This window comes from Anser cygnoides, chromosome 9, assembly GCF_040182565.1.
Source record: "Anser cygnoides isolate HZ-2024a breed goose chromosome 9, Taihu_goose_T2T_genome, whole genome shotgun sequence".
Classification (NCBI taxonomy): Eukaryota; Metazoa; Chordata; class Aves; order Anseriformes; family Anatidae; genus Anser; species Anser cygnoides.
Window position 1 is genome coordinate 21,390,518 of NC_089881.1, and position 18,412 is coordinate 21,408,929.

General features: G+C 40.4%; 1 protein-coding gene across 7 annotated transcripts in view; it reads left to right on the forward strand.

Moving 5' to 3' along the window:
• The window catches only part of SPATA16 (spermatogenesis associated 16), a 95,519-nt gene that overhangs the window by 68,560 nt on the left and 8,547 nt on the right, over nucleotides 1-18,412 (forward strand). For 3 of the 7 annotated variants that reach the window (XR_010833439.1, XM_067002004.1, XM_067002005.1), the window contains exons 6-10: nucleotides 528-675; nucleotides 3,869-4,015; nucleotides 4,233-4,345; nucleotides 10,710-10,874; nucleotides 15,127-15,210. Coding sequence is in view for 6 of the 7 variants with exons in the window: in XM_067002004.1 (XP_066858105.1) it covers nucleotides 528-675; nucleotides 3,869-4,015; nucleotides 4,233-4,345; nucleotides 10,710-10,874; nucleotides 15,127-15,210 (657 nt within the window). In the remaining variant the exon portion in view is untranslated. Of the gene's footprint in view, nucleotides 1-527; nucleotides 676-3,868; nucleotides 4,016-4,232; nucleotides 4,346-10,709; nucleotides 10,875-15,126; nucleotides 15,303-18,412 lie in introns of all 7 variants that reach the window. The other 4 variants (XM_067002006.1, XM_067002007.1, XM_067002008.1 and 1 more) reach the window with 4 other exon arrangements.

Sequence of the window (18,412 nt, forward strand, 5' to 3'; positions counted from 1 at the left end):
GCTTCTTGTTGCCCTCCGCACAGGAGTGAATTTTACTCTTAATGCAAATGGTGTTTGAATGCAATATTTTAAGACTAATATTCCGTATAGACACAGTGTTTGATTCATGCCAACCCAAGGGGTAATATGAATGCTTAGTATTGTTTAACCAGCTCCCAAGGACTGAATAAAACCCTCAGATGAAAGATGTGACCTTCAGAGAGCATAGAATCACTTTTTCTTTTCATCTAAAAGATAATTTATCTAATACTTTTCTCCTCATTGAAGACATAGGCTTGCTGCACTGAAAACTGTTTACAAATGTTCTTTCTCCATTAAATTGATTTTCTGAGTATAGATAGGCAGTGTTTTCTGGAACTAATTTAAATTCTCTTCTAATTAATATTCAAGACCAAAATATGTTATCTTTGCATGACTGTGCAATTATTAAAGGCGAAATATCATCTGTGAAAGTAATTATTTTTCTTTTATTTTTTTCTTTAACTAGCCGTTAACCAACATGAAACATATCATTTCTTTCACTTCAGGCTATGATTGAAGAAGCCATCACTAGAGAAGAATCTTTTTCGGTCATGTACACACCATTTGTGACAAAAGTCAAGGTTGACAAAACTGACAAGATGAAGGAGACATTTGCTAAAAAGCACCCTGACTATGTGGAGCACATATATACAGGTAAGAGCAGATTTCACATGCTGTTAAGCACTGTATACTGTTTGCCTGTGTGTGGCTGACTTAAAAGGAGCTTGAGAGAGTCTGGAGCTTGAGTCTCTAAATTTCTGCACTTCTGTGGGGGAAAATTAACTTCTGAGATTTGCTGTATGATTGTACATGATTTAGGTAATCAAATCAGTACTTAGGCAAAGCACAGACTTTACACTGTAAATCCCCACAAAGACTATTTTTATCCACGAAGCCTCATGTTCCAGTTGCTGAATTTCATTATTGCAAGAGCTCTCTTGTTCAGAGGCACTTTTGCAGTGTCTTGTGGCAACAGCGAGGCCCAGGTTCATTCTCATCTCTCTGGCTTCCCATCAGTAACTGGCCCTGAAGCAGGCCCTTTGCTTTCCAAAAATATCCGCCTTTCTGTGAGCACTAGTGGAGGGATTGTCACCTTTGAGAGCATTTCAGCTGCAGGGATGGGAATAGGTTCCCTTTGGGCTGTTGAAGACAAATAGTATCCAGCGTGAACACGGGCTTCATGGGGCCCGTTGTCTCCCGGAGGACTGAAGTCAAGCAGCATCTCCTGGAGTAAACAGACATTTAAATTCCGGTGACCACAGCTTTATTTCAAGAGGAATGGGCATGACATTTTGCCAGAGGAGAGGCAGGGGGATAAAAGGCATTTCTTACACCATTAACCTGGTGACTTGGAACATGGTTGACTCTGATAACACTTGGCTCTGAGTTGGTGGTTGAGAAACATAAGGGGAAACGTACATTTCCCAGGTCAAATTCTGGGTGGTCTCTGTCTTCATCACACCAACGAGACCTGTAGTCCACCCCTCATGGCTGCTTCTTGCAAGGCGGTTCGAAGAGCTGCTGTATGCTGGCTCCCCACGAGAATTACACCGGGGTCGGAGCCAACGGTAGCACCTGCTGAGCCCACCACTCTGCAGGAGAATACGGCTTCCAGAACAGTACACATTGCACCTCTGGGGAGAAAAAGAACATCTGTCTGAATTCAAGTGGGAATTGGGGAAAACAAGTTTTTAACACAAAGCTGCAAATATTTAACATGAGTAAACTTGGCTTGTTCATTTCATTTTCCTTCAGAAAACCAGTATAAAACTAGATCATGTTTTGCAAGTTGCAAGGCACCCATGCATTGGTTTTCTGGCAGTAATTTGGGGATTTTTTTGAAGAGGAAAAATGGGTCTTATTTATCGTGGAAGTTGTAAAGTCCCTGTCTACCATTTACTTGCTGATGTGACTTTGTGGAGAGTTTCCAGGGACAAAAGTATTGGCATTAAAAGGAGCATAAAATAAAACTCCCTGAATCTGATTTGAAAAAAAGATAAATTCAGATTTCACATAACTCCCTCAATTTATAGCAAGGGTGAGACTTTCAAAAGCACATAAGCAGCAAAAGCGTGCAAGTGTTGCACTGAAATTCAGTTGTGTTCATAAATTACAGGATGTTTCTGAAAGTGTCACCAGGCATTTTCTCACTCCTAACCAAGAAAGAAAAGGAGGAAGGAATAAAAGGATGAAAGGGCTTGGTCCTATAGCACTTCAATCAGTTATAAAACAGATTGAATAGAGCCAGGTCTGCACTCAAGGGTGTTTGTTTACAAAAATCTGTTGGTTGAAAGAATTGCTTCAATCCTATGCAAGTTTCTCTGAGTGCAGGCTCTGGAAGCACTAGTTTCGAGGAATTAAATGGGATAGCCAAGATCATAATTGTGTTTATTGTGTTTCTGCTTCTAAGCAATGCAAAAGAAAAAAGAAAAAAAAAAAAAACAATACGGGTGTCAGGGTTCTGAGACTGCAGTGTGTGGGAGGTGCTGACTGAGAGCCCCGGAGGCTGCCACACAGCTTCCACGATGGTTCTCACGTGGGCAGGAATCTCCTGACCTCCCTCTTCCATGTCCTGGAAGCCCTCTCAGACAGAGAGGACTTTTCCTGGCCTCAACACTGAGATAACTCACAACGGTATTAGCTGAAGGCAACTAAAGCAGTAGTGGTTTCTCAGCTTATCTATTCAGACCTATCCCAAAATCACGTTACCCACCAAAAAAAAAAAAAAAAAAAAAAAAAAACAACCACTCACAAGGAACAAGTTGTACCCATTGTCGGTGTTGTACCACCAAGCATTCAATCTGCAAGGTCCATATCTCACATAGGTGAAATTACAAGTATGAGCTAATCCCCCTTTTAACAGTGGGTTTGAAATACCAGGCACATCACGAACATGTTATTTTAAATAACCTTCCTGTTCCGTAGCAATCACTCATCCAACTTTAGTCCACGTTCTGCTATAATGCAAGGACTGAATTGATTTCAAAGTTTTCCTTATTGCCAAGGAAGAGAAGCAGACACACATTTAAATACAAGCGCACAATGCAGTTTGTTTCAAAATTGAGAATCCATCAGAAGCAGAGCATGCTGCAAGGGAAATATCAGGTCCACTCGCTTTGATTTATGTACGAGTAAGTCCAGGGAGCTCTGAAGGGGGTTCTCCATTTGTCACTGTGACCGCGCAGCCTGGCATCTTAAAAGCAGAGCTCACTGAAAACAGAGCACTCCTTTGTGAAAAGTGACACTGACATTCAATCTAGGTTTATTTTTTGCAGGGGAAGGAGAGGAAGGAAAGGGCTGTGGTCTAGCTCCCCAACCAAAGGTGGTTTATGCAATTTCTCTGAGCATCTGTCCTCGCTCAGGTCGGGGCAGGCAGATATGCTGGCTTTTCAGCAGGGGCATCACAAACTCTGGAGAAGCCACAGCACAAACATAGCCTGGGACTATGGTGGTGGTGATGGTAAAAACCCACAGCTGTAGAAAATCAAATGTCATAAATTGGGGGAACAACTCCAGCTTGTTTCACAGTTAAAAAATAAGGATCTTACATTCATGAAGAGTTGAATTATTAATGCATTGGATGATCAGCATCGAAAAGTGTAAAAACATATTTTATCCAATGCATCAGCAAAATTTACGCTGCTGATGGAAAAGGTTGCAAAGTCTGGAATTTCAAAACCCACTGACAGCTGGATAGGTTTTTTTGGTCACCTTTGTTTTGGCAAGCTTTTTGGATTACATTTCATTCCTTCTTAGACTTCCTGTATTTTCCTCGAAAAAAAGGTAGCATCTATTGCAACTGAAAAGAAATGTGACAGTGGAAATTACTTTCATTTTCATATTCCAGATCCTCATGGACTTCATATCTTGCCACAGACAACTGAGTGGTCCTCTCCTCCTCCCCAGCAGTACTTACTAACTCTGGGTTTCAGAAACAAACACATTGGAAAAATATTGGAAAAGCTGTCAAGTAGAAAACTGCCAATCTTTTCAGGTATGCCAACTTGCTTACTAGATGTGATAGCTCAGGGGTGACCTCAATCCTTACTGAATGAGGGGGACCACGGATCTCTCAGGACCCATTTATCTATGCCTGAATCTCAGACTCCATCAGCCTCTCTCCTCCAGTGTACCTCCGTCATGCTGCTAGATCCTCTGTGCAAAATGTAGATGAATAAACAAGGTACACAGTTTGTGATTTCATTTCTTAGACCGGAAAGCACCTTTCAGTCCTATCACTAAAGAAGAAGCAAGAAGACATTGGGAGACCGTTGGGAAAAAGATCGTGCCAGTCATGGATTTTATAAGAAGCACCAAATTAACGGTGGGTGTAAACTTCACTTAATATTTCCTCATGTGTGCAGCAGCAGAAGTCAGTGTGCATGCGAAAGATGTACGCTTTTTGGTGGGTAGTCCATTCTCCCCATACTCCAGAAATGCTCAGCTAATTGTGCTAGGACTAGAGTTCAATTGAGTTTTAGATACTTTTTAAAAGAAGCCCTAATTTTTCAAGTGTACCCAGTTTAAAATCACTTTGCGTACAATTTTCTCAAACCCTTATGGCCTATTATATCCCTACTTCACATAACCACCAAAACTACTCTGTATATTTAATACCCATAATACTCTACACTTATCACAAGGCTCTCCATCAAGAGTTAATAATTGCTGCTTGAAGTATTTCTAGTGATTTAGATCCTGATCCCTATGTAGTAAAGTATGTGAAATAACCTTCAAATCTGTTACAAACATATTGAAGGTATATTAGTTAATTCTAGTCCATACTTTCTGCAATAATGTACACAGCTTTTTAGCACCATGGCTTTTGATTAGCACAAAAGGTCAAAAATCAAATTTGCATGTAGACTAGACTGTTTTAATTCAATTCTTAAATTATTCTCCTGAAAATAAGTGGAAGAAGCCTCTCCTCCCCAGATTGTAAATGCTAATGTTAATGCTTTTTCCCTAGCAATAACAGTTTTTTTAGTTTTCTGTATGTTGAAGGAATCAGAGCCATTTCCTCATCAGGGGTGTCTTAGCAAATCACAGGATTTATATTCTTAGGCTTTGATACCAGATAGGAGGTTGACAAGAACTGCTACTTAGCAACTCCTAGCAAGGAAGAAACATTAGCTAGATATTTGGGGGATCTATGTCTCCTTTACTCTCGGAGAGCAGCTGCTGAAACAGTAAGTGCTTGAACTCACAGGCTTAGTGGGAGGTAAAGGTGCTTAGTGCTTTGCCAAAATGGGTGCTCATAAAGCATCTTCTTCAGTGTGAGGCAAGTGGAGCAGGCTGAGGGCACACATCCACTAGGAATCACCCAGGTTCTTCTTTCCCGTTCTTTCCTGAAGCCATGGGATGCTTCCTTTGGATGACCAAAAGCCCAGGTTATTGATGTGCAGGCTAGTAGGAGAAGCATCTTTGGGAAAGTGAAATATCTGCTATTGCCGTTGGCATTGCACTTCAACATCTACAAAACTAGAAGAATAAACAAATGGTGGATTGGATACCGGGTACAGAATAAAACCCTGGTCCTCATCAAAGCTCCTGTAAAACTCCAGGGTTTGTTTGTCTGTTTGTGTGGTTTATGACCCCACAATTCTTTCTTTTGGTATAATGTAGAGTTTTCAGAAGTGAGGTTCCAGTATTGCAGTTATTCAGTCTCTAAAGAATATCAGGAAGAGGAAAATTCTGGAAAGTGATATGTTATAGATTCCCTAAAACTATCGTATTCTATAAATGAATTTGGAGGAACGGGACCACATGGTTTGAACAGAGATACATGGTATCTGGCATCCAGGGTATAGGGGAAAGAAAACAAACTGATTTCGTAAGAGACGAGAGCAGAGAGGTATGCTGCGATTGCTCAAGCCAGTCCCCAATAGCTGTATAAATTTACACTGCTCCTACACAGTAATATTTTCTACCAGCTCTGGACGCCACCTCAGACATCTAAATATTCTTGCTGAAACAGAAGAAGGTTAACAAAAATACAGGGTGAAATCCCAGCACCACAAGCCAGCAGCAAACTTGCCTTCTATTCAAGGAGGTCAGCACAGCAGCCAGGTGGTTCGGGCAAGGTCTGCCCAAGGCAGAACAGGGTAATAGGGCTGAACCATGCTCCGACAGATTTATAACCAGTCACCAGGGCACCAGCATGGGAGTTTGGACAGAGAAAAGAAAAACCCCAAGACAGAAGAGATCATCACTGAGATAGAACAAACAGCTGCCAATTCCACATCCATTATTGGTAGGAACATATTCACTATCCCTTCAGTTTTCGTAGCACCGAAATAATCTGGGCAAGACAGAACCTCTGACCCAAAGAGTAAAATGACAAAGCGAATTATACCTGATAATGCAGATAGGCACAGAGCCAGAACTGCTCTGCTACTGGTGATTAAAATCTCTTTATGGACCTGGCAGAGATTTAGCCACTTTTGCTTCCTTGAAAGTATTCCAAAATTTTCTTCAAGCTAGAAATATGATTCCACCAGCTATCCGTCACACAAACTAAATTTAAAACTTCTGCAAGACAAACCTCAGATACAGGCATTAGTATTACACCTTACTTTAAGACAATAAGGGAATGCGTTTATTTTTAATATTCCTTTCTACCCTCTTCTTCATTTGCAAATGTGCAATCCAAAATGCTTGTCCTAATCAGATATTTTTTTTTTCACAGAAATGTCTCAGTGCTAAAGCAGAGCTTATTAAGCAATGGCAACACACTTAATATAAGTCAGTTCTGCCACCTCAGTTTTGCAGCTACACAGCTTACAGTTAATTATATGATTTGTACACGCGCCACTGTTGATAGGACATGAAGCTAATGATTAAAAAAGCAGAGCATTTTTCATTTGCCCTCTCATCTTCATAAAGAACAGCCAGTCCCATTTAACTCAAAGGGACATTTATGTATTGCAAAACAAGAGGCGTGAGAGAGGACACAGCAGTCTGGCCCCTGTGCACTGTCTGCTGCTGGTGGTAAAAGCCCACAAACCTCAGCTGCCCAGAAACACAGGCCATGACAGAAAGGCTATTTTATTTGCCTTAAAAAAAGGTATCAGTCAGACTTTCAGCTACTGTTATTGCAACCAAGATTACCAGCAATGACAAGTAGTTATTCTATCAAGTGATTTCACTGGGGTAATTTCTGCTGCTTTGTGCGCACCAAGTTTGCCTTTCTCCTCCTGTAGTCCCGTGTCGATGGCACATGATGTTACTTTACAGGAGAAACAGTGGCCAGAGGGGCTTATTAGACTGCTCATCTCATAAAGGTGAGCAAAACCTACCATATGATTCACAGCATGATGCGTACACTTACAGATCTCACTGTTTTGATGTCTATTTTTTAATAGAGGGAAAGTGTTTACTACATACAGATTTCAGCATACATATTTTCTGGAGCATACCAAGGGCATTAAAGAAACATGATGAAGGATTTTCCTGCTTGTTATTGCAATACACTACCGAGCTTTTTGCAAGGCATAACTTCATTCAGATTTTGAGCTGAAAAATACCAGTAAAGATGCCACAATTGTCAAGAACTACTGGGGACACCCCAGACCTTTGCAAAGTGGTGCACTTAAAGATGATAGTTAGACATGCCAAGTGCGTTGGATATGACAGATGCTGCTTTAAATCTGGGCTGACCGGCCACTTCGCTTTGCTTTTTCTTTACCACTTCTGGTACTCAGGAATTCGACTTTATAAATAGAAGTGGCATAAGCGATGACTCCTTTTTTTAAGAACAGATTAAAGCAAAAGGTGGAGCTACCATCCCAAAATTCTCAGTACATGAAGGAACACGTTATTAAATGAGCCAACTCTCTTTCTCACTGAAGTCTCCATTTAAGTTTGCTCTTTACTTAACCTTCACTGCACCTTCCTGAGCTGGTTTCAGTTTCATCTGATTGCTTGGCCACTTCATTATTTTTTTACTGCAGCTTAGTAGCCCCTTGAATTCTGCTATAGTTCATGTAATTCTCATCATGTGGTTCAGTTCCCTGTGGAATTTTTTCTCCTGATAGCAGTTATTTACTGTCTCCTTCTGCATTTTTCATTGTCACTGAAAGACCACCACTGACAAAGTTCAACTTTCTATAGTACCCCTTTTTTAAAACAAAACAAAAACAAAAACTGATGTTGGTTACTTATTTATTTACTTCCAACCTAATATAAACTTAAATATTATTGCTATGTCCACAGAGTGCATGTTGGCACAGATGCCCAGTTTGTTTCCTACAGCTACATGATATGCTCTCATATTTTTCTGGGGAGTCAAGTAAGGAAAAAAATGTTTTTTTTTTTGCTTTTACTTTCTTAATCATTGGAGAAGCCCCCAACAGACACAGCATGGTGAGAGAGAATTTCTACCTGCTTTTGCAGCTGATGACTCAATATGCTCATTTCTTAACACACAAAATGTTTTGGGTGGATTTCAAGAATAGCAGGGAAAAACCTTTTGCTGTATCTAAAACGTTGTTTGTCTATTTTATGTTGATAAGAGCCCTCTTTCTCTATCTCATTAACTGATTGCTTCTCCTTATTTTAATGTGCACAGCTGTCTCTGGAGACACAGCTATCTGGCTTTCACACACCGATGATTAGTTGGAGACAGGGCTCCATTTTGTTCCTTGCTCTATTGCTATACTAACTAGACTGTGTCAGACTTACAATTTCACGTATCAGAGATCACAGAAATCCCTTTCCATCCTAATGTATCCTACTGCTACTAGGTCAGACCCACAGAAAAGGACTTTTCAATTCATAAAAATAGTTTGTAAGCAAGTTGTCTTGGGCTCCCCTCTTAGAGATGGGTCAACAGAAGTTCATAAGAAGGTAGGACTGGAACGGCTCTCCTGGCTCCTCAAGTCAAATCACCTCCTATTATACACCCTTGTGTCACATAATATCCTGCTCATAAATTGAGTAAAATCTGCCTTAGTACTAGCTGAGCTTTCTGATATTTCTATTCTTGCTGTAACATGCTAAAGACCTTCAACCTGAATTATGAGAAGCTTAATTGCCACCCCGGTATTACTTGTACCTATTTATACGCAATGGTCCTTCTGTTATCATCATCTTTTATCTCCCCCTTCCCTTTTCAGTTGTTTACTCTCTTTAGAATTTAGCCCTCCATTATGTTTATTGAGAAAAATAATAAGCTCTTGGCATTTTCATTAATAGACTAATCAAACCACACTTCTCTCAAAAGAGGTATCTTCTACCGTGCTGGCATCTCTGCTCCGTGATACTTGGGTTTAAATTAACCTCTCCAAACACAGCTGACTGGAGCTATCTGCAATACTGAAAGAACTGCTGACCAGAGCTCCTCTTCCCTGTGCAGTGTCTGGTGCTAATGGAAATTCATTGGCTCAGTTCTTTCTTTCTCAGTTGCTTTCATATCTGGACTTCCTAGATTATAGCTGAATTCCTGACAGCAGCTTCCAAAGTATGGTCTTTTACTTTATATTACTTTACAATTATGCTATATATTATATTAATAGGGATAAAAATGTTTCCATAAATAAAGGAAGAAGAGTATTGCTATTAAATACTTAAATTTGACATAAGAATGATGTTCTTAGTCATTTTGGTAACGATTTCTATAGCCACTTGATGCTTTCCCAGTGCAAATTTCTGCAAAACCAAAATCAAGATCAGATCAAAAGATCAAGACTCTTTGTCAAGAGAATTTGATCTTAAAAGAAGGACACCATTTGTTGAAAAATAAATTTAATTCAAAACTTTCCATTCACCCTGCTCACTGTACAGTTGGACCTAGAATCAGCTACCTGGGAACCAAAGCGTATGTAAATGGCAGCATCAACACGCCACCATATGGTACTGCCAGAACAAAGGTCTGCTAAAAATACTGGAAGTGTTTTTGAAAATCTATGCCAATACTTGCAATTTCAGGCACTTAAATACATTCACAACCCTGATTAGATGAATGGAAATTTCACTCAGAATGGCTGAGCATTCAGATAAGCAATGGCTACATTTTGTCAAGAATCTAGGCCAAATTGCTTTTGAAAATCTCAGTAGGGTGCTCATTTGCATTTTTGGCATCAGAACACTTTTGAAAATATGGTAGTAGGGCTGCCATCCATCAAACGCTTCAGCAGGTGCTGAGATTTTATGCAAGCACTTGGCTGAGCCTCTGTATGCACATACTTAAAATTTACCACGTGCCTGGAGGATCAGAGACCACCTCTGCAGGTTTTAGCTCCTCAGGGTTGAATATTTGAAAACTATGGATTTCCCTAGTCTGCAAACAAACCATAGTCTTAGCCATTGCACGGTTTCCTCAACCTCTTTACTGAAACTTTAAAAGCAATCCATAAAAGTCAGATAATATTTAACTGAGGGGATTATTGAAAAGCCATTTCCAAATGAGAAAATTGCATTCATGTTTGTTATCTGCTCTTTCCCCTTCACATATATTATGACTACATATTTATTTTTCTAGTACAACTAGAGAGATTGTAGAAAAAAAGTCTTTTTCTCCTCTATAAAGATTGTCAGAAGCATTATCTTAAAGGTGCTGGATGCCATATTGCTTATAGTATTACCAGCGTAAATATATATGGAGATAAGCCTCAAGGCATAAGACTCAAAAGGATAAGTGTGTTTTCTGTGACTCTCCTCTAACCCACTTGCTTTTCCTGAGAGAACAGGACAATTTCTGTGCGTGTTCACATGTGATAGAGAAGTTGCATTACGCCAGCATCCTCGGCCGGTTGCAGCGAGTCACGGAACAGTCCCAGGTGATTAATCAAGCGATGGCTGAGCTAGCATCCATTCCCTATCTGCAGGACATCAGTCAGCAGGATGCTGAACTGGTGAGCATTCATTTCTAATCCTTGTTTTGCCTTTCGCAGGCAGGAAGGCAGGGAGGGAAGGGTTGGGGCAGAGTGCTGCACTGCAATTTTCTCTGGAAGTCATTTTTTTGAATGTGTGGACCTGAAGTAGTTTTAAAATCCTGCTGCAGTGCCTTGTCTGAGATGCTAATCACCTGCAAGGATGACTTGTACAGAACCAGCATGACTCATCTGTAGGCATATTTTTAAAACCTCTTCTTTTCCCCCAAACCTGCCCAAATCAGTCTGGGAAAATGATTGCAATTATTCAGATTGTGCTACGTTAAGATACCTAGCATCAGAAGCCACCTGCAGCAAAGCAGGCCAAATCTGGTTAAAGCAAAAGACAAGGGAGAAAGGAGGAAAAAAGATTTTTGTTCCCAGCTCCATCTACAACTTGCTCCCTGTCTCTGAACGAAGCAGGCTCTCCCTTTGTAAAGTGAAGGCAGTGATGCCAGCAGGGCTGTGGCAAGACCGGGGTCACTACTAGCGTGATAATGCATCAATACCCTGCGACTAGAAAGTGCTGCAAGTGCATGGTTATTCTTCCACAAGGCTGCTCGGTTTCCTGACAAGGAGGGATGGAGATCATGCTCAGGCACATTTTACACATTTCAACCTGGAAAAAAAAAAAAAAAAAAATTCCTTCCCCCAGTTCCCACATGTAAACGCAGACAGGTTTTGATGATCTGACTTTGGTCCTCTAAAGACTCTCAGTTTTCTCAAAGCCAGCCCCTGGACACGTGTTTGTGGCCCTGCAGAGATCCGGGGATGGCGAGCAGAGGCCTGCAGCTGCTGCAAGGCCTGCTAGGCCGTGAGGTCTGGCCTCCATAGAAGGGGAAGCCACACAGCAAAGAGACTGCGTTGCAAGAAGATATTCTCCTTTTGATGCAAGTTTGCCAGTATTAAACTTCAGCGGGCCCACATTTCAAGGCTGACTAAAGGGTCTGGAGTTATTGGTACATATTTCAGTTATAGGTTTTCTCCAGGGTGCAATATTTTCAGTACATCACAAGCTAGATGCAGGCTATTAAACTGCTGCCTGTATCTTGTCATGTAGTAATCACAAGCCTGACCTCCCTGGAAACCTTTTTGAGGAAGGCTGCAGGCCAGCCCAGACAAAGGTCCTCGGCCTGTCGGGGCAGGACTGGGCAGAGTGCGGGTGCCTCCTGGAGGATTTCAGTGAGAGGCTCGAAATCTTTCAACAAAACACGAACGCTTTGTTTGCTGAGCCAAAGGTAAAAAGGTCTTTTAAAAGAAAAAGGCAGAAAATCTCTACCAGCTATTCTATCTGGAGCATTAAAATGCATTAATTCAGCATTCATTTTTTTTCTTTGTCTTGTCGTCCCCTTGTAAACTATATCTTTGGTCTGTGTATGCAAATGGAGGCTCAGACACCATGTAGCTGGAATATTTTAGGGAACTTCAGGCATCACACTGCTAAGAAGCACAAATGTGCAGATTGGCTTCACCAGGGAGTGATTAATGGCCCTTGCCCTTCCTGGTGCCATGAGGGACTGCACCGAGCTCACGACATTGCTGCCCACCGCTGGGCCTGCTCATCTGAGCCATCCCACAGCGAGCAGAAGATCCCTCGTTGCTCAGCCTGGGCCCCATTCTCTTCCCTCCACTGGGCTGCAGGCAGGAGGAAGCACTGGTGGAACTGGGCTGTACTGGTGGGCCCTGGCGGCCTGCAGCCGCCTGTGGCCACAGGGACAGGATGGCAGCACCCGCTCCCCTCCACCTGCTTCTCACTCCTAAGCTATCTTTCTAGGAGGTATCTAAATAGTTTTAAAGGTATTTTTTTATGAAGAAGACTCATCTGGCCAAATTCTAATCTCACTTGTGCTAATAAAAATTTAAAATAATTCCTCTGAGGTCATTCTGACTTTACATTGGAAAGGTGAGATAAGGCTTTATGACCTAGGAAGGCAGTTAAATTGTGTTGTTGGAGAATGCTAAAGATGCCAAATGTTTATTATCACATCCAGTATGAGTTGCATAAAGTTTAAAACATGTTGAATTTATAACAGTGCAATTTGCACTGATAGAGCAAGGATCCCAAAGGCATTTCAGTTATAAACTCTTCTCTGTAAATGTCTTCCTGTAACTAAATAAATAAAGTCCTAATCTATAGCACAGAGAATTTGAGCTGAGGCCTTTTTAGATTAGTATTTATTCATAGACCCTGGGAGAATAAAGATCTCAGTTAGCTTGAACAGTTGAATTGTTGAAACAAAACATGTCCGAAGTTTATGATTTCACTGTCACCATATTTGTACATGATTAATCAAGATGAATGCTTGTCAAAAAAAAAAAAAAACTATTTCAGTTTAAAATCAAATAAGGACAAGATATTAAAAAAAAATAAAAAATAAAAATTTCCTTGGAGGAAGGGATTTTCCAAAAAAAGATCAGCTTTGGAAGAATTACTTTGGTTTGCCAACTGTCCATTCCTATCGCATTCACCTTTTCTCTGCCAGCAGAGCCAGTGAAAAACTTTGGGTGATGAAAACTAAACCCAAAGCAGGCACAGGGCCCTTTTCACAATGAGCCAGATTTCCTGGCTTAACTCCTTGCCCAAAACAGTGAAGTCTCCAGCTCGGTTGGGTTTGGGGGTGGCAGACCCACGTCCCAGTCCCTACCCCGGTGACCCCTGTTCAACCTATTCAGGAGGAATTGCTCCAAGGACAGCCACTGAGAAATCCCTTCCTTCCCTGTCCTGTTCCCCTCCGCCAGCTCTGACGCAGACTTTGTGCTTTACCCTTTCTGCCCTTAATACGCTTAATCTCTGGGCTGTGTCTATTCTGGATTCATAGAAGGAGATTATCTGTCATAAAAGTATTCTGATGGAAAATTTCTGACAGCGTCTTGACTCTTTTCACATTAGAGTCAGAGGCAGAAATTTGCAGTTTTGTTTTTCATGAATACTGATGCATGACTTCCAAAAAAAAAAGTTTCATCAAATGTTTTGGCCAATAACATTCAACTTAATGGTTGCACAAGCACAGCGTTAACTGGAACTGACCCTAAGTAAGATTCAAAAGATACCTTTATCCCGTGTTGGGACACAGACAGGGAATTTTAACATCAAAAACCTGAATGTGAAGGTAAAGTTGAGGAAATACAAGTCTGTTCCCTGAATCTCAAGATAGCATGTTTATATCCTTGCTCAGATAAGCCTAAACATTGACATTTTAAATTTCATCACCTCTTGTACTCATGTTAGACTAGGTGCAGAAAGAGACAATTTCTGTATGAATACTTACACTTCATTATTATTATCCAGTCTATCTAGTCTGGTAATGTGTAACAAATTTGGGAAGAGACACCAAAAACTATTTCTTGCATTGTTTGCTCCCTTTAAACAACAAAACATTTTGGAATAAAACTAACAGAGCAGTGCACTAGCCCAGGTATTAAATACAAGTTTCTCCCAGTTTCTTCCTAAGTGCTGGGGCTGGCTGCCCATGGGAGGATAACATTGAATCCAACCCATGTTGTTAACAACCCTGTGTTACTGAATAAAGAGTGACCAAAACATTTTCCGAGTGCGTGGAGAAGGTACAGGGTGAGGCAATACCACAACAAGCCTGAATTTTAGCCTTCCCTCTAACACTAAGCACAGATTAGCAAGTATTTTCCTACAGCTTCCTTTTATAGTTTACACTAGAAATTGTCAGCCTTGCTTTTATGGTCTGTTATGCTGAATGATGGGGAGGAGGAAGGGTCTGCCAAAGAAAAAGGATAGTAAAAGAAGGGAAAATGAGCTAGATACTCCCAGCTACAGTAAAAGCATCTCAGCTTTAGTGTTGTCCTCTTGTGTGGTTTTACATGCTGCCCTAAATTATGACACATTAGCCTTGGGAGAAATACTAAAAAGCAGTCATGTACAACACAGAATATCCCAGACAGCTGAAGAATGAAATATGGAACCTCTGTTCTTTACAACCCGAGTCTTCCTTAACCAAGTATAAACATTTCCTGCATAGAAACATATAGGCTTTAATACAAATTTTCCAGTGGATTTTTTCCCATTGTTAAGTATTTTATATCTACAATAATACAGTGTAATGGCTGAAGCAAAGATGAGGTGGCAGTGCTCATTGTGTGAAAGATGAGTAATAAAATCATCAGCGTACAAATGATTTTTTAATTAGGTTTTAATCTGTGTATTTAGAGAAGTTATTTCTGTGTGAATTCCACACTGATAATTTTTATCTTGGTGCCGCAGCTGCAGTCGTTAATGGCAGATGCCATGGACACCCTTGAAGGAAGAAGGAGTGATAAAGAACGTGTGTGGAATAAAATTGAGAAGGTAAAAACCTGCAGAAGGGGCAGAAGAGCATGTTGTTCCTTGGGGAGTATATGTCCACCTGAGCCAGAGCTGTTCAAAAGGTAGAAAAGAAAGTAGGTGCCATTTGAAAGCTGTCTGCGGGCCTTGAACTCTCTTAGCACTCAGGCACTAACCACAAATACATATTCATTTCTTGCTTTAGCCCCTATGGCTGATCTTTGTCCATGTTAATAGTCTCTTGTGGTTATCTAATGAAAAAGAAATCTGCATAGCTTATTTTTGGCTGATAATTTTGCTTCTCTTCCATCTTTGTCATATGGGTACTGTGCTAATTGTTGGGGTGAGTTGTTGAGTTGTTAGGGAATAAAACTCATCCCAACAAATGAGGTCCCTCAGTGGAGCTCAAATGAGGCTTTGGTGATGTGAGATGTAACAGACATGTAAATGCTTCTCTGGAGTCTCTGCTCAGCAACCGGTCAATGTAATTCTTGCAGGATTTGTGAAATGCGGGGAGCCTTGTGTTGGCTCTCTGTGCAGAGGAATTTGACCCGATGTAGTGAATAATAGGTCAGGCTGGGATGTAATGGGAGAATCTTACATTTGCACAGAGCCTTTCAAAACAAAGCAATTCACTCTGGGCATTCAACACTATTGACATTCAGCCCCTTCTGAGAGCAGGATGGCAATGCATCACTGGGAAGGGAGAATTTTGCTAACAGGTCACAGCATCGCTCTGACACTGAATCTCGCAGCTCTGTAGGGCCCTGGGCAGATGCACGCTCACTCTGTACCACATCCGGACAACAGGGCACTGACAAGACTTGACAGAGCACTATGGCACTGACAGGACTTGATGTTGTTCCACTGTGATACTTAGGGTTTACAGTCAAATCTCAGGGAAAATGCTGAGAACCCAAGCTGCAGGCGCTGCATCAGTGTGAGTAGGACAAGCAAATGGGACAGAGGTGTCTGAAACAAGTGACAGGAGGGTACAGGGATGTTCAGAGCCAGGATTTATGAGTCATTAGGATTAAAATTTCAGAAGGCATCACCTCTGAGAGTGAGCTGGACCAGGTATAATGCCTCCTCGAGCTGTCACATAGGTGGCTCATTAAAAAAAAGGTTTTCAAAGTATAGAATATTTGGTGACAGTAACCAGAACTTAAATGCCAAAAATTATAGAACTAGGTTACATCTCTTTTGAATGTTCATGACGTAAAGCAAACATTAAATATTCCCATTGCTTTTCCATCGCACCAGGATATTCTCTAAATATCTCACACCTGCCTGCAGATTGTGTGAGAAGCTTTTGCAACACAAATACATGCAATTATATACGTTTATCAATTGCATACATACTTCCTGCCATATATACTAAATATTGATAAAAATATGAATGCAAAGAGTGAATAGTATATTGACAAATAACTTACTCCCTCCGCTTCTTTGGCAGTTATCTTTCTCTTTCTCAGACAACAGACTTCAGTATTAGATACAAAGTTTTCCAATTGTTTTTTCCAAAAGCTGGGATTTTAATTCACAGTTAGGTGTTTGAAATAACCAGCCAGATTTTCACAACTCTGAACAACCACAGAGTTGTTTGTTCCACAGATCATGGCTGGAAGTTAGACTAAGTACACCAATATCAAAATATTTATTAAAGGTTCATTAAAAGTCTGTTGGTGGTGCTAAAAAGATTCCCACATATTTCAACAGACACCAGCTAATATTTCATTGTAAATTTAGTAAAACATCTTTTTTGTGTGTGTGATGTATTTGTACATATAGATGTAAATCTTTTATATTTCTCTGGATACTTTAACTTTCAGTATAATCCTAACTGAAATGAAGCTAACATTTAAAAATGGACTGGCATCCCAAATTACGCCACACAAAGCTGTGCATAATTCTATATTTAGGGATAAAATTTGCTCAATGCCTGAAAATCTGCTCTCTGCATTTTAAAATGTGGTGCTTCAAAATTTGTTTGCATTCTGAAAATAATTTTGTATTTCATTTTTGACAGCTTGAATAACTGTATCTGATTTGGGGCATCTTGTTCCAAGCAGAACTCACTGTTTGTTTCATAATACAAAAATATTTTTATATATTATTTCAGAACAAAGAAATGGAGAGCATCATCAGATAGTTCTTTTCTACTTTACTTTTCTCCAAAATTTAATTCCAGCATAATCAGCATGTTCCTAGAGAAATTTTCTTTCTTAATAGAGGAGGCAGGAAAGTACTCAGGGAGTCTGGCTTGTTGTTTTTTTGTTTGTTTGTCTTTTATGTTTCACTTAAATCAGCTCTAATTTAGAAAGTTACACCAGGTTAAAGGACCCTAACAGATTACTAAAGAGGATTAAATCTGGTAACAGAAAACTGATGTGGCATGGATTATTGCCTGTCACTTACTTGTGCTAGAACCATTTTGAAAAGTTCAGCGGTTCTCCATTCGCTCATCACATGTCACTGATTGTAGGAGCCTGCTAAGAACCTTCACATAGATCTAGTTACAGGGTAGTTAATTGTAATTTTGCTGTTGAATTAATTTACATATATTGGAAAGTGAAAAAGAACATAAAGGAGTTTATACAATCAGCTATAAGTGCAAAACTCTGAGAAGCTGACAGCTACGCTACCACCAGTGTAGTTTGGCTCTTGCTATAGAAACAGCTGTTGCACCTAATGAAAGCACTCAAAATTTTTCTCTAATGCAGCAGAATTATAGCTGTGCCTATTTTCCAAACGGTTAAAGGGTCTGTCAGAACTGCCGCTACAAACCACTGTTTTCAGAGTTTTATATTCCAGAGTCAGCCATAAAAAATTCATTCAGGCTGAAATCTGACGTACCAGGGCACAAAGCCTGACAACCAAACACTTTTCCTTTTGTCACAGTGGAGGGTTTATCAAATTAGTTTGAAATTAATCTGGGCAATTTTGAATTTACAGCAGTGACAAAGTAGTAATGTATGTGTAGCTTCAAGTGTTTTGGGCATTGCACTGCTCACCCAATTCACTGACAAATTTATGTTTTTAAGCGAACCAATTTTTCAAATGGGCTAATTATTTTCAGAAGCTTTAAATACAACGAAAAGAAAAATGACCCAGTGATTAGCTGGAGAAAAGGGAACATCACAACTCAGGAGATGCCTTTCTCAGTATTAGCAGGCTATGGAGTCTGCAGCCACAAGGAGACCTGACCCAGGGCAGCCTAGATTAT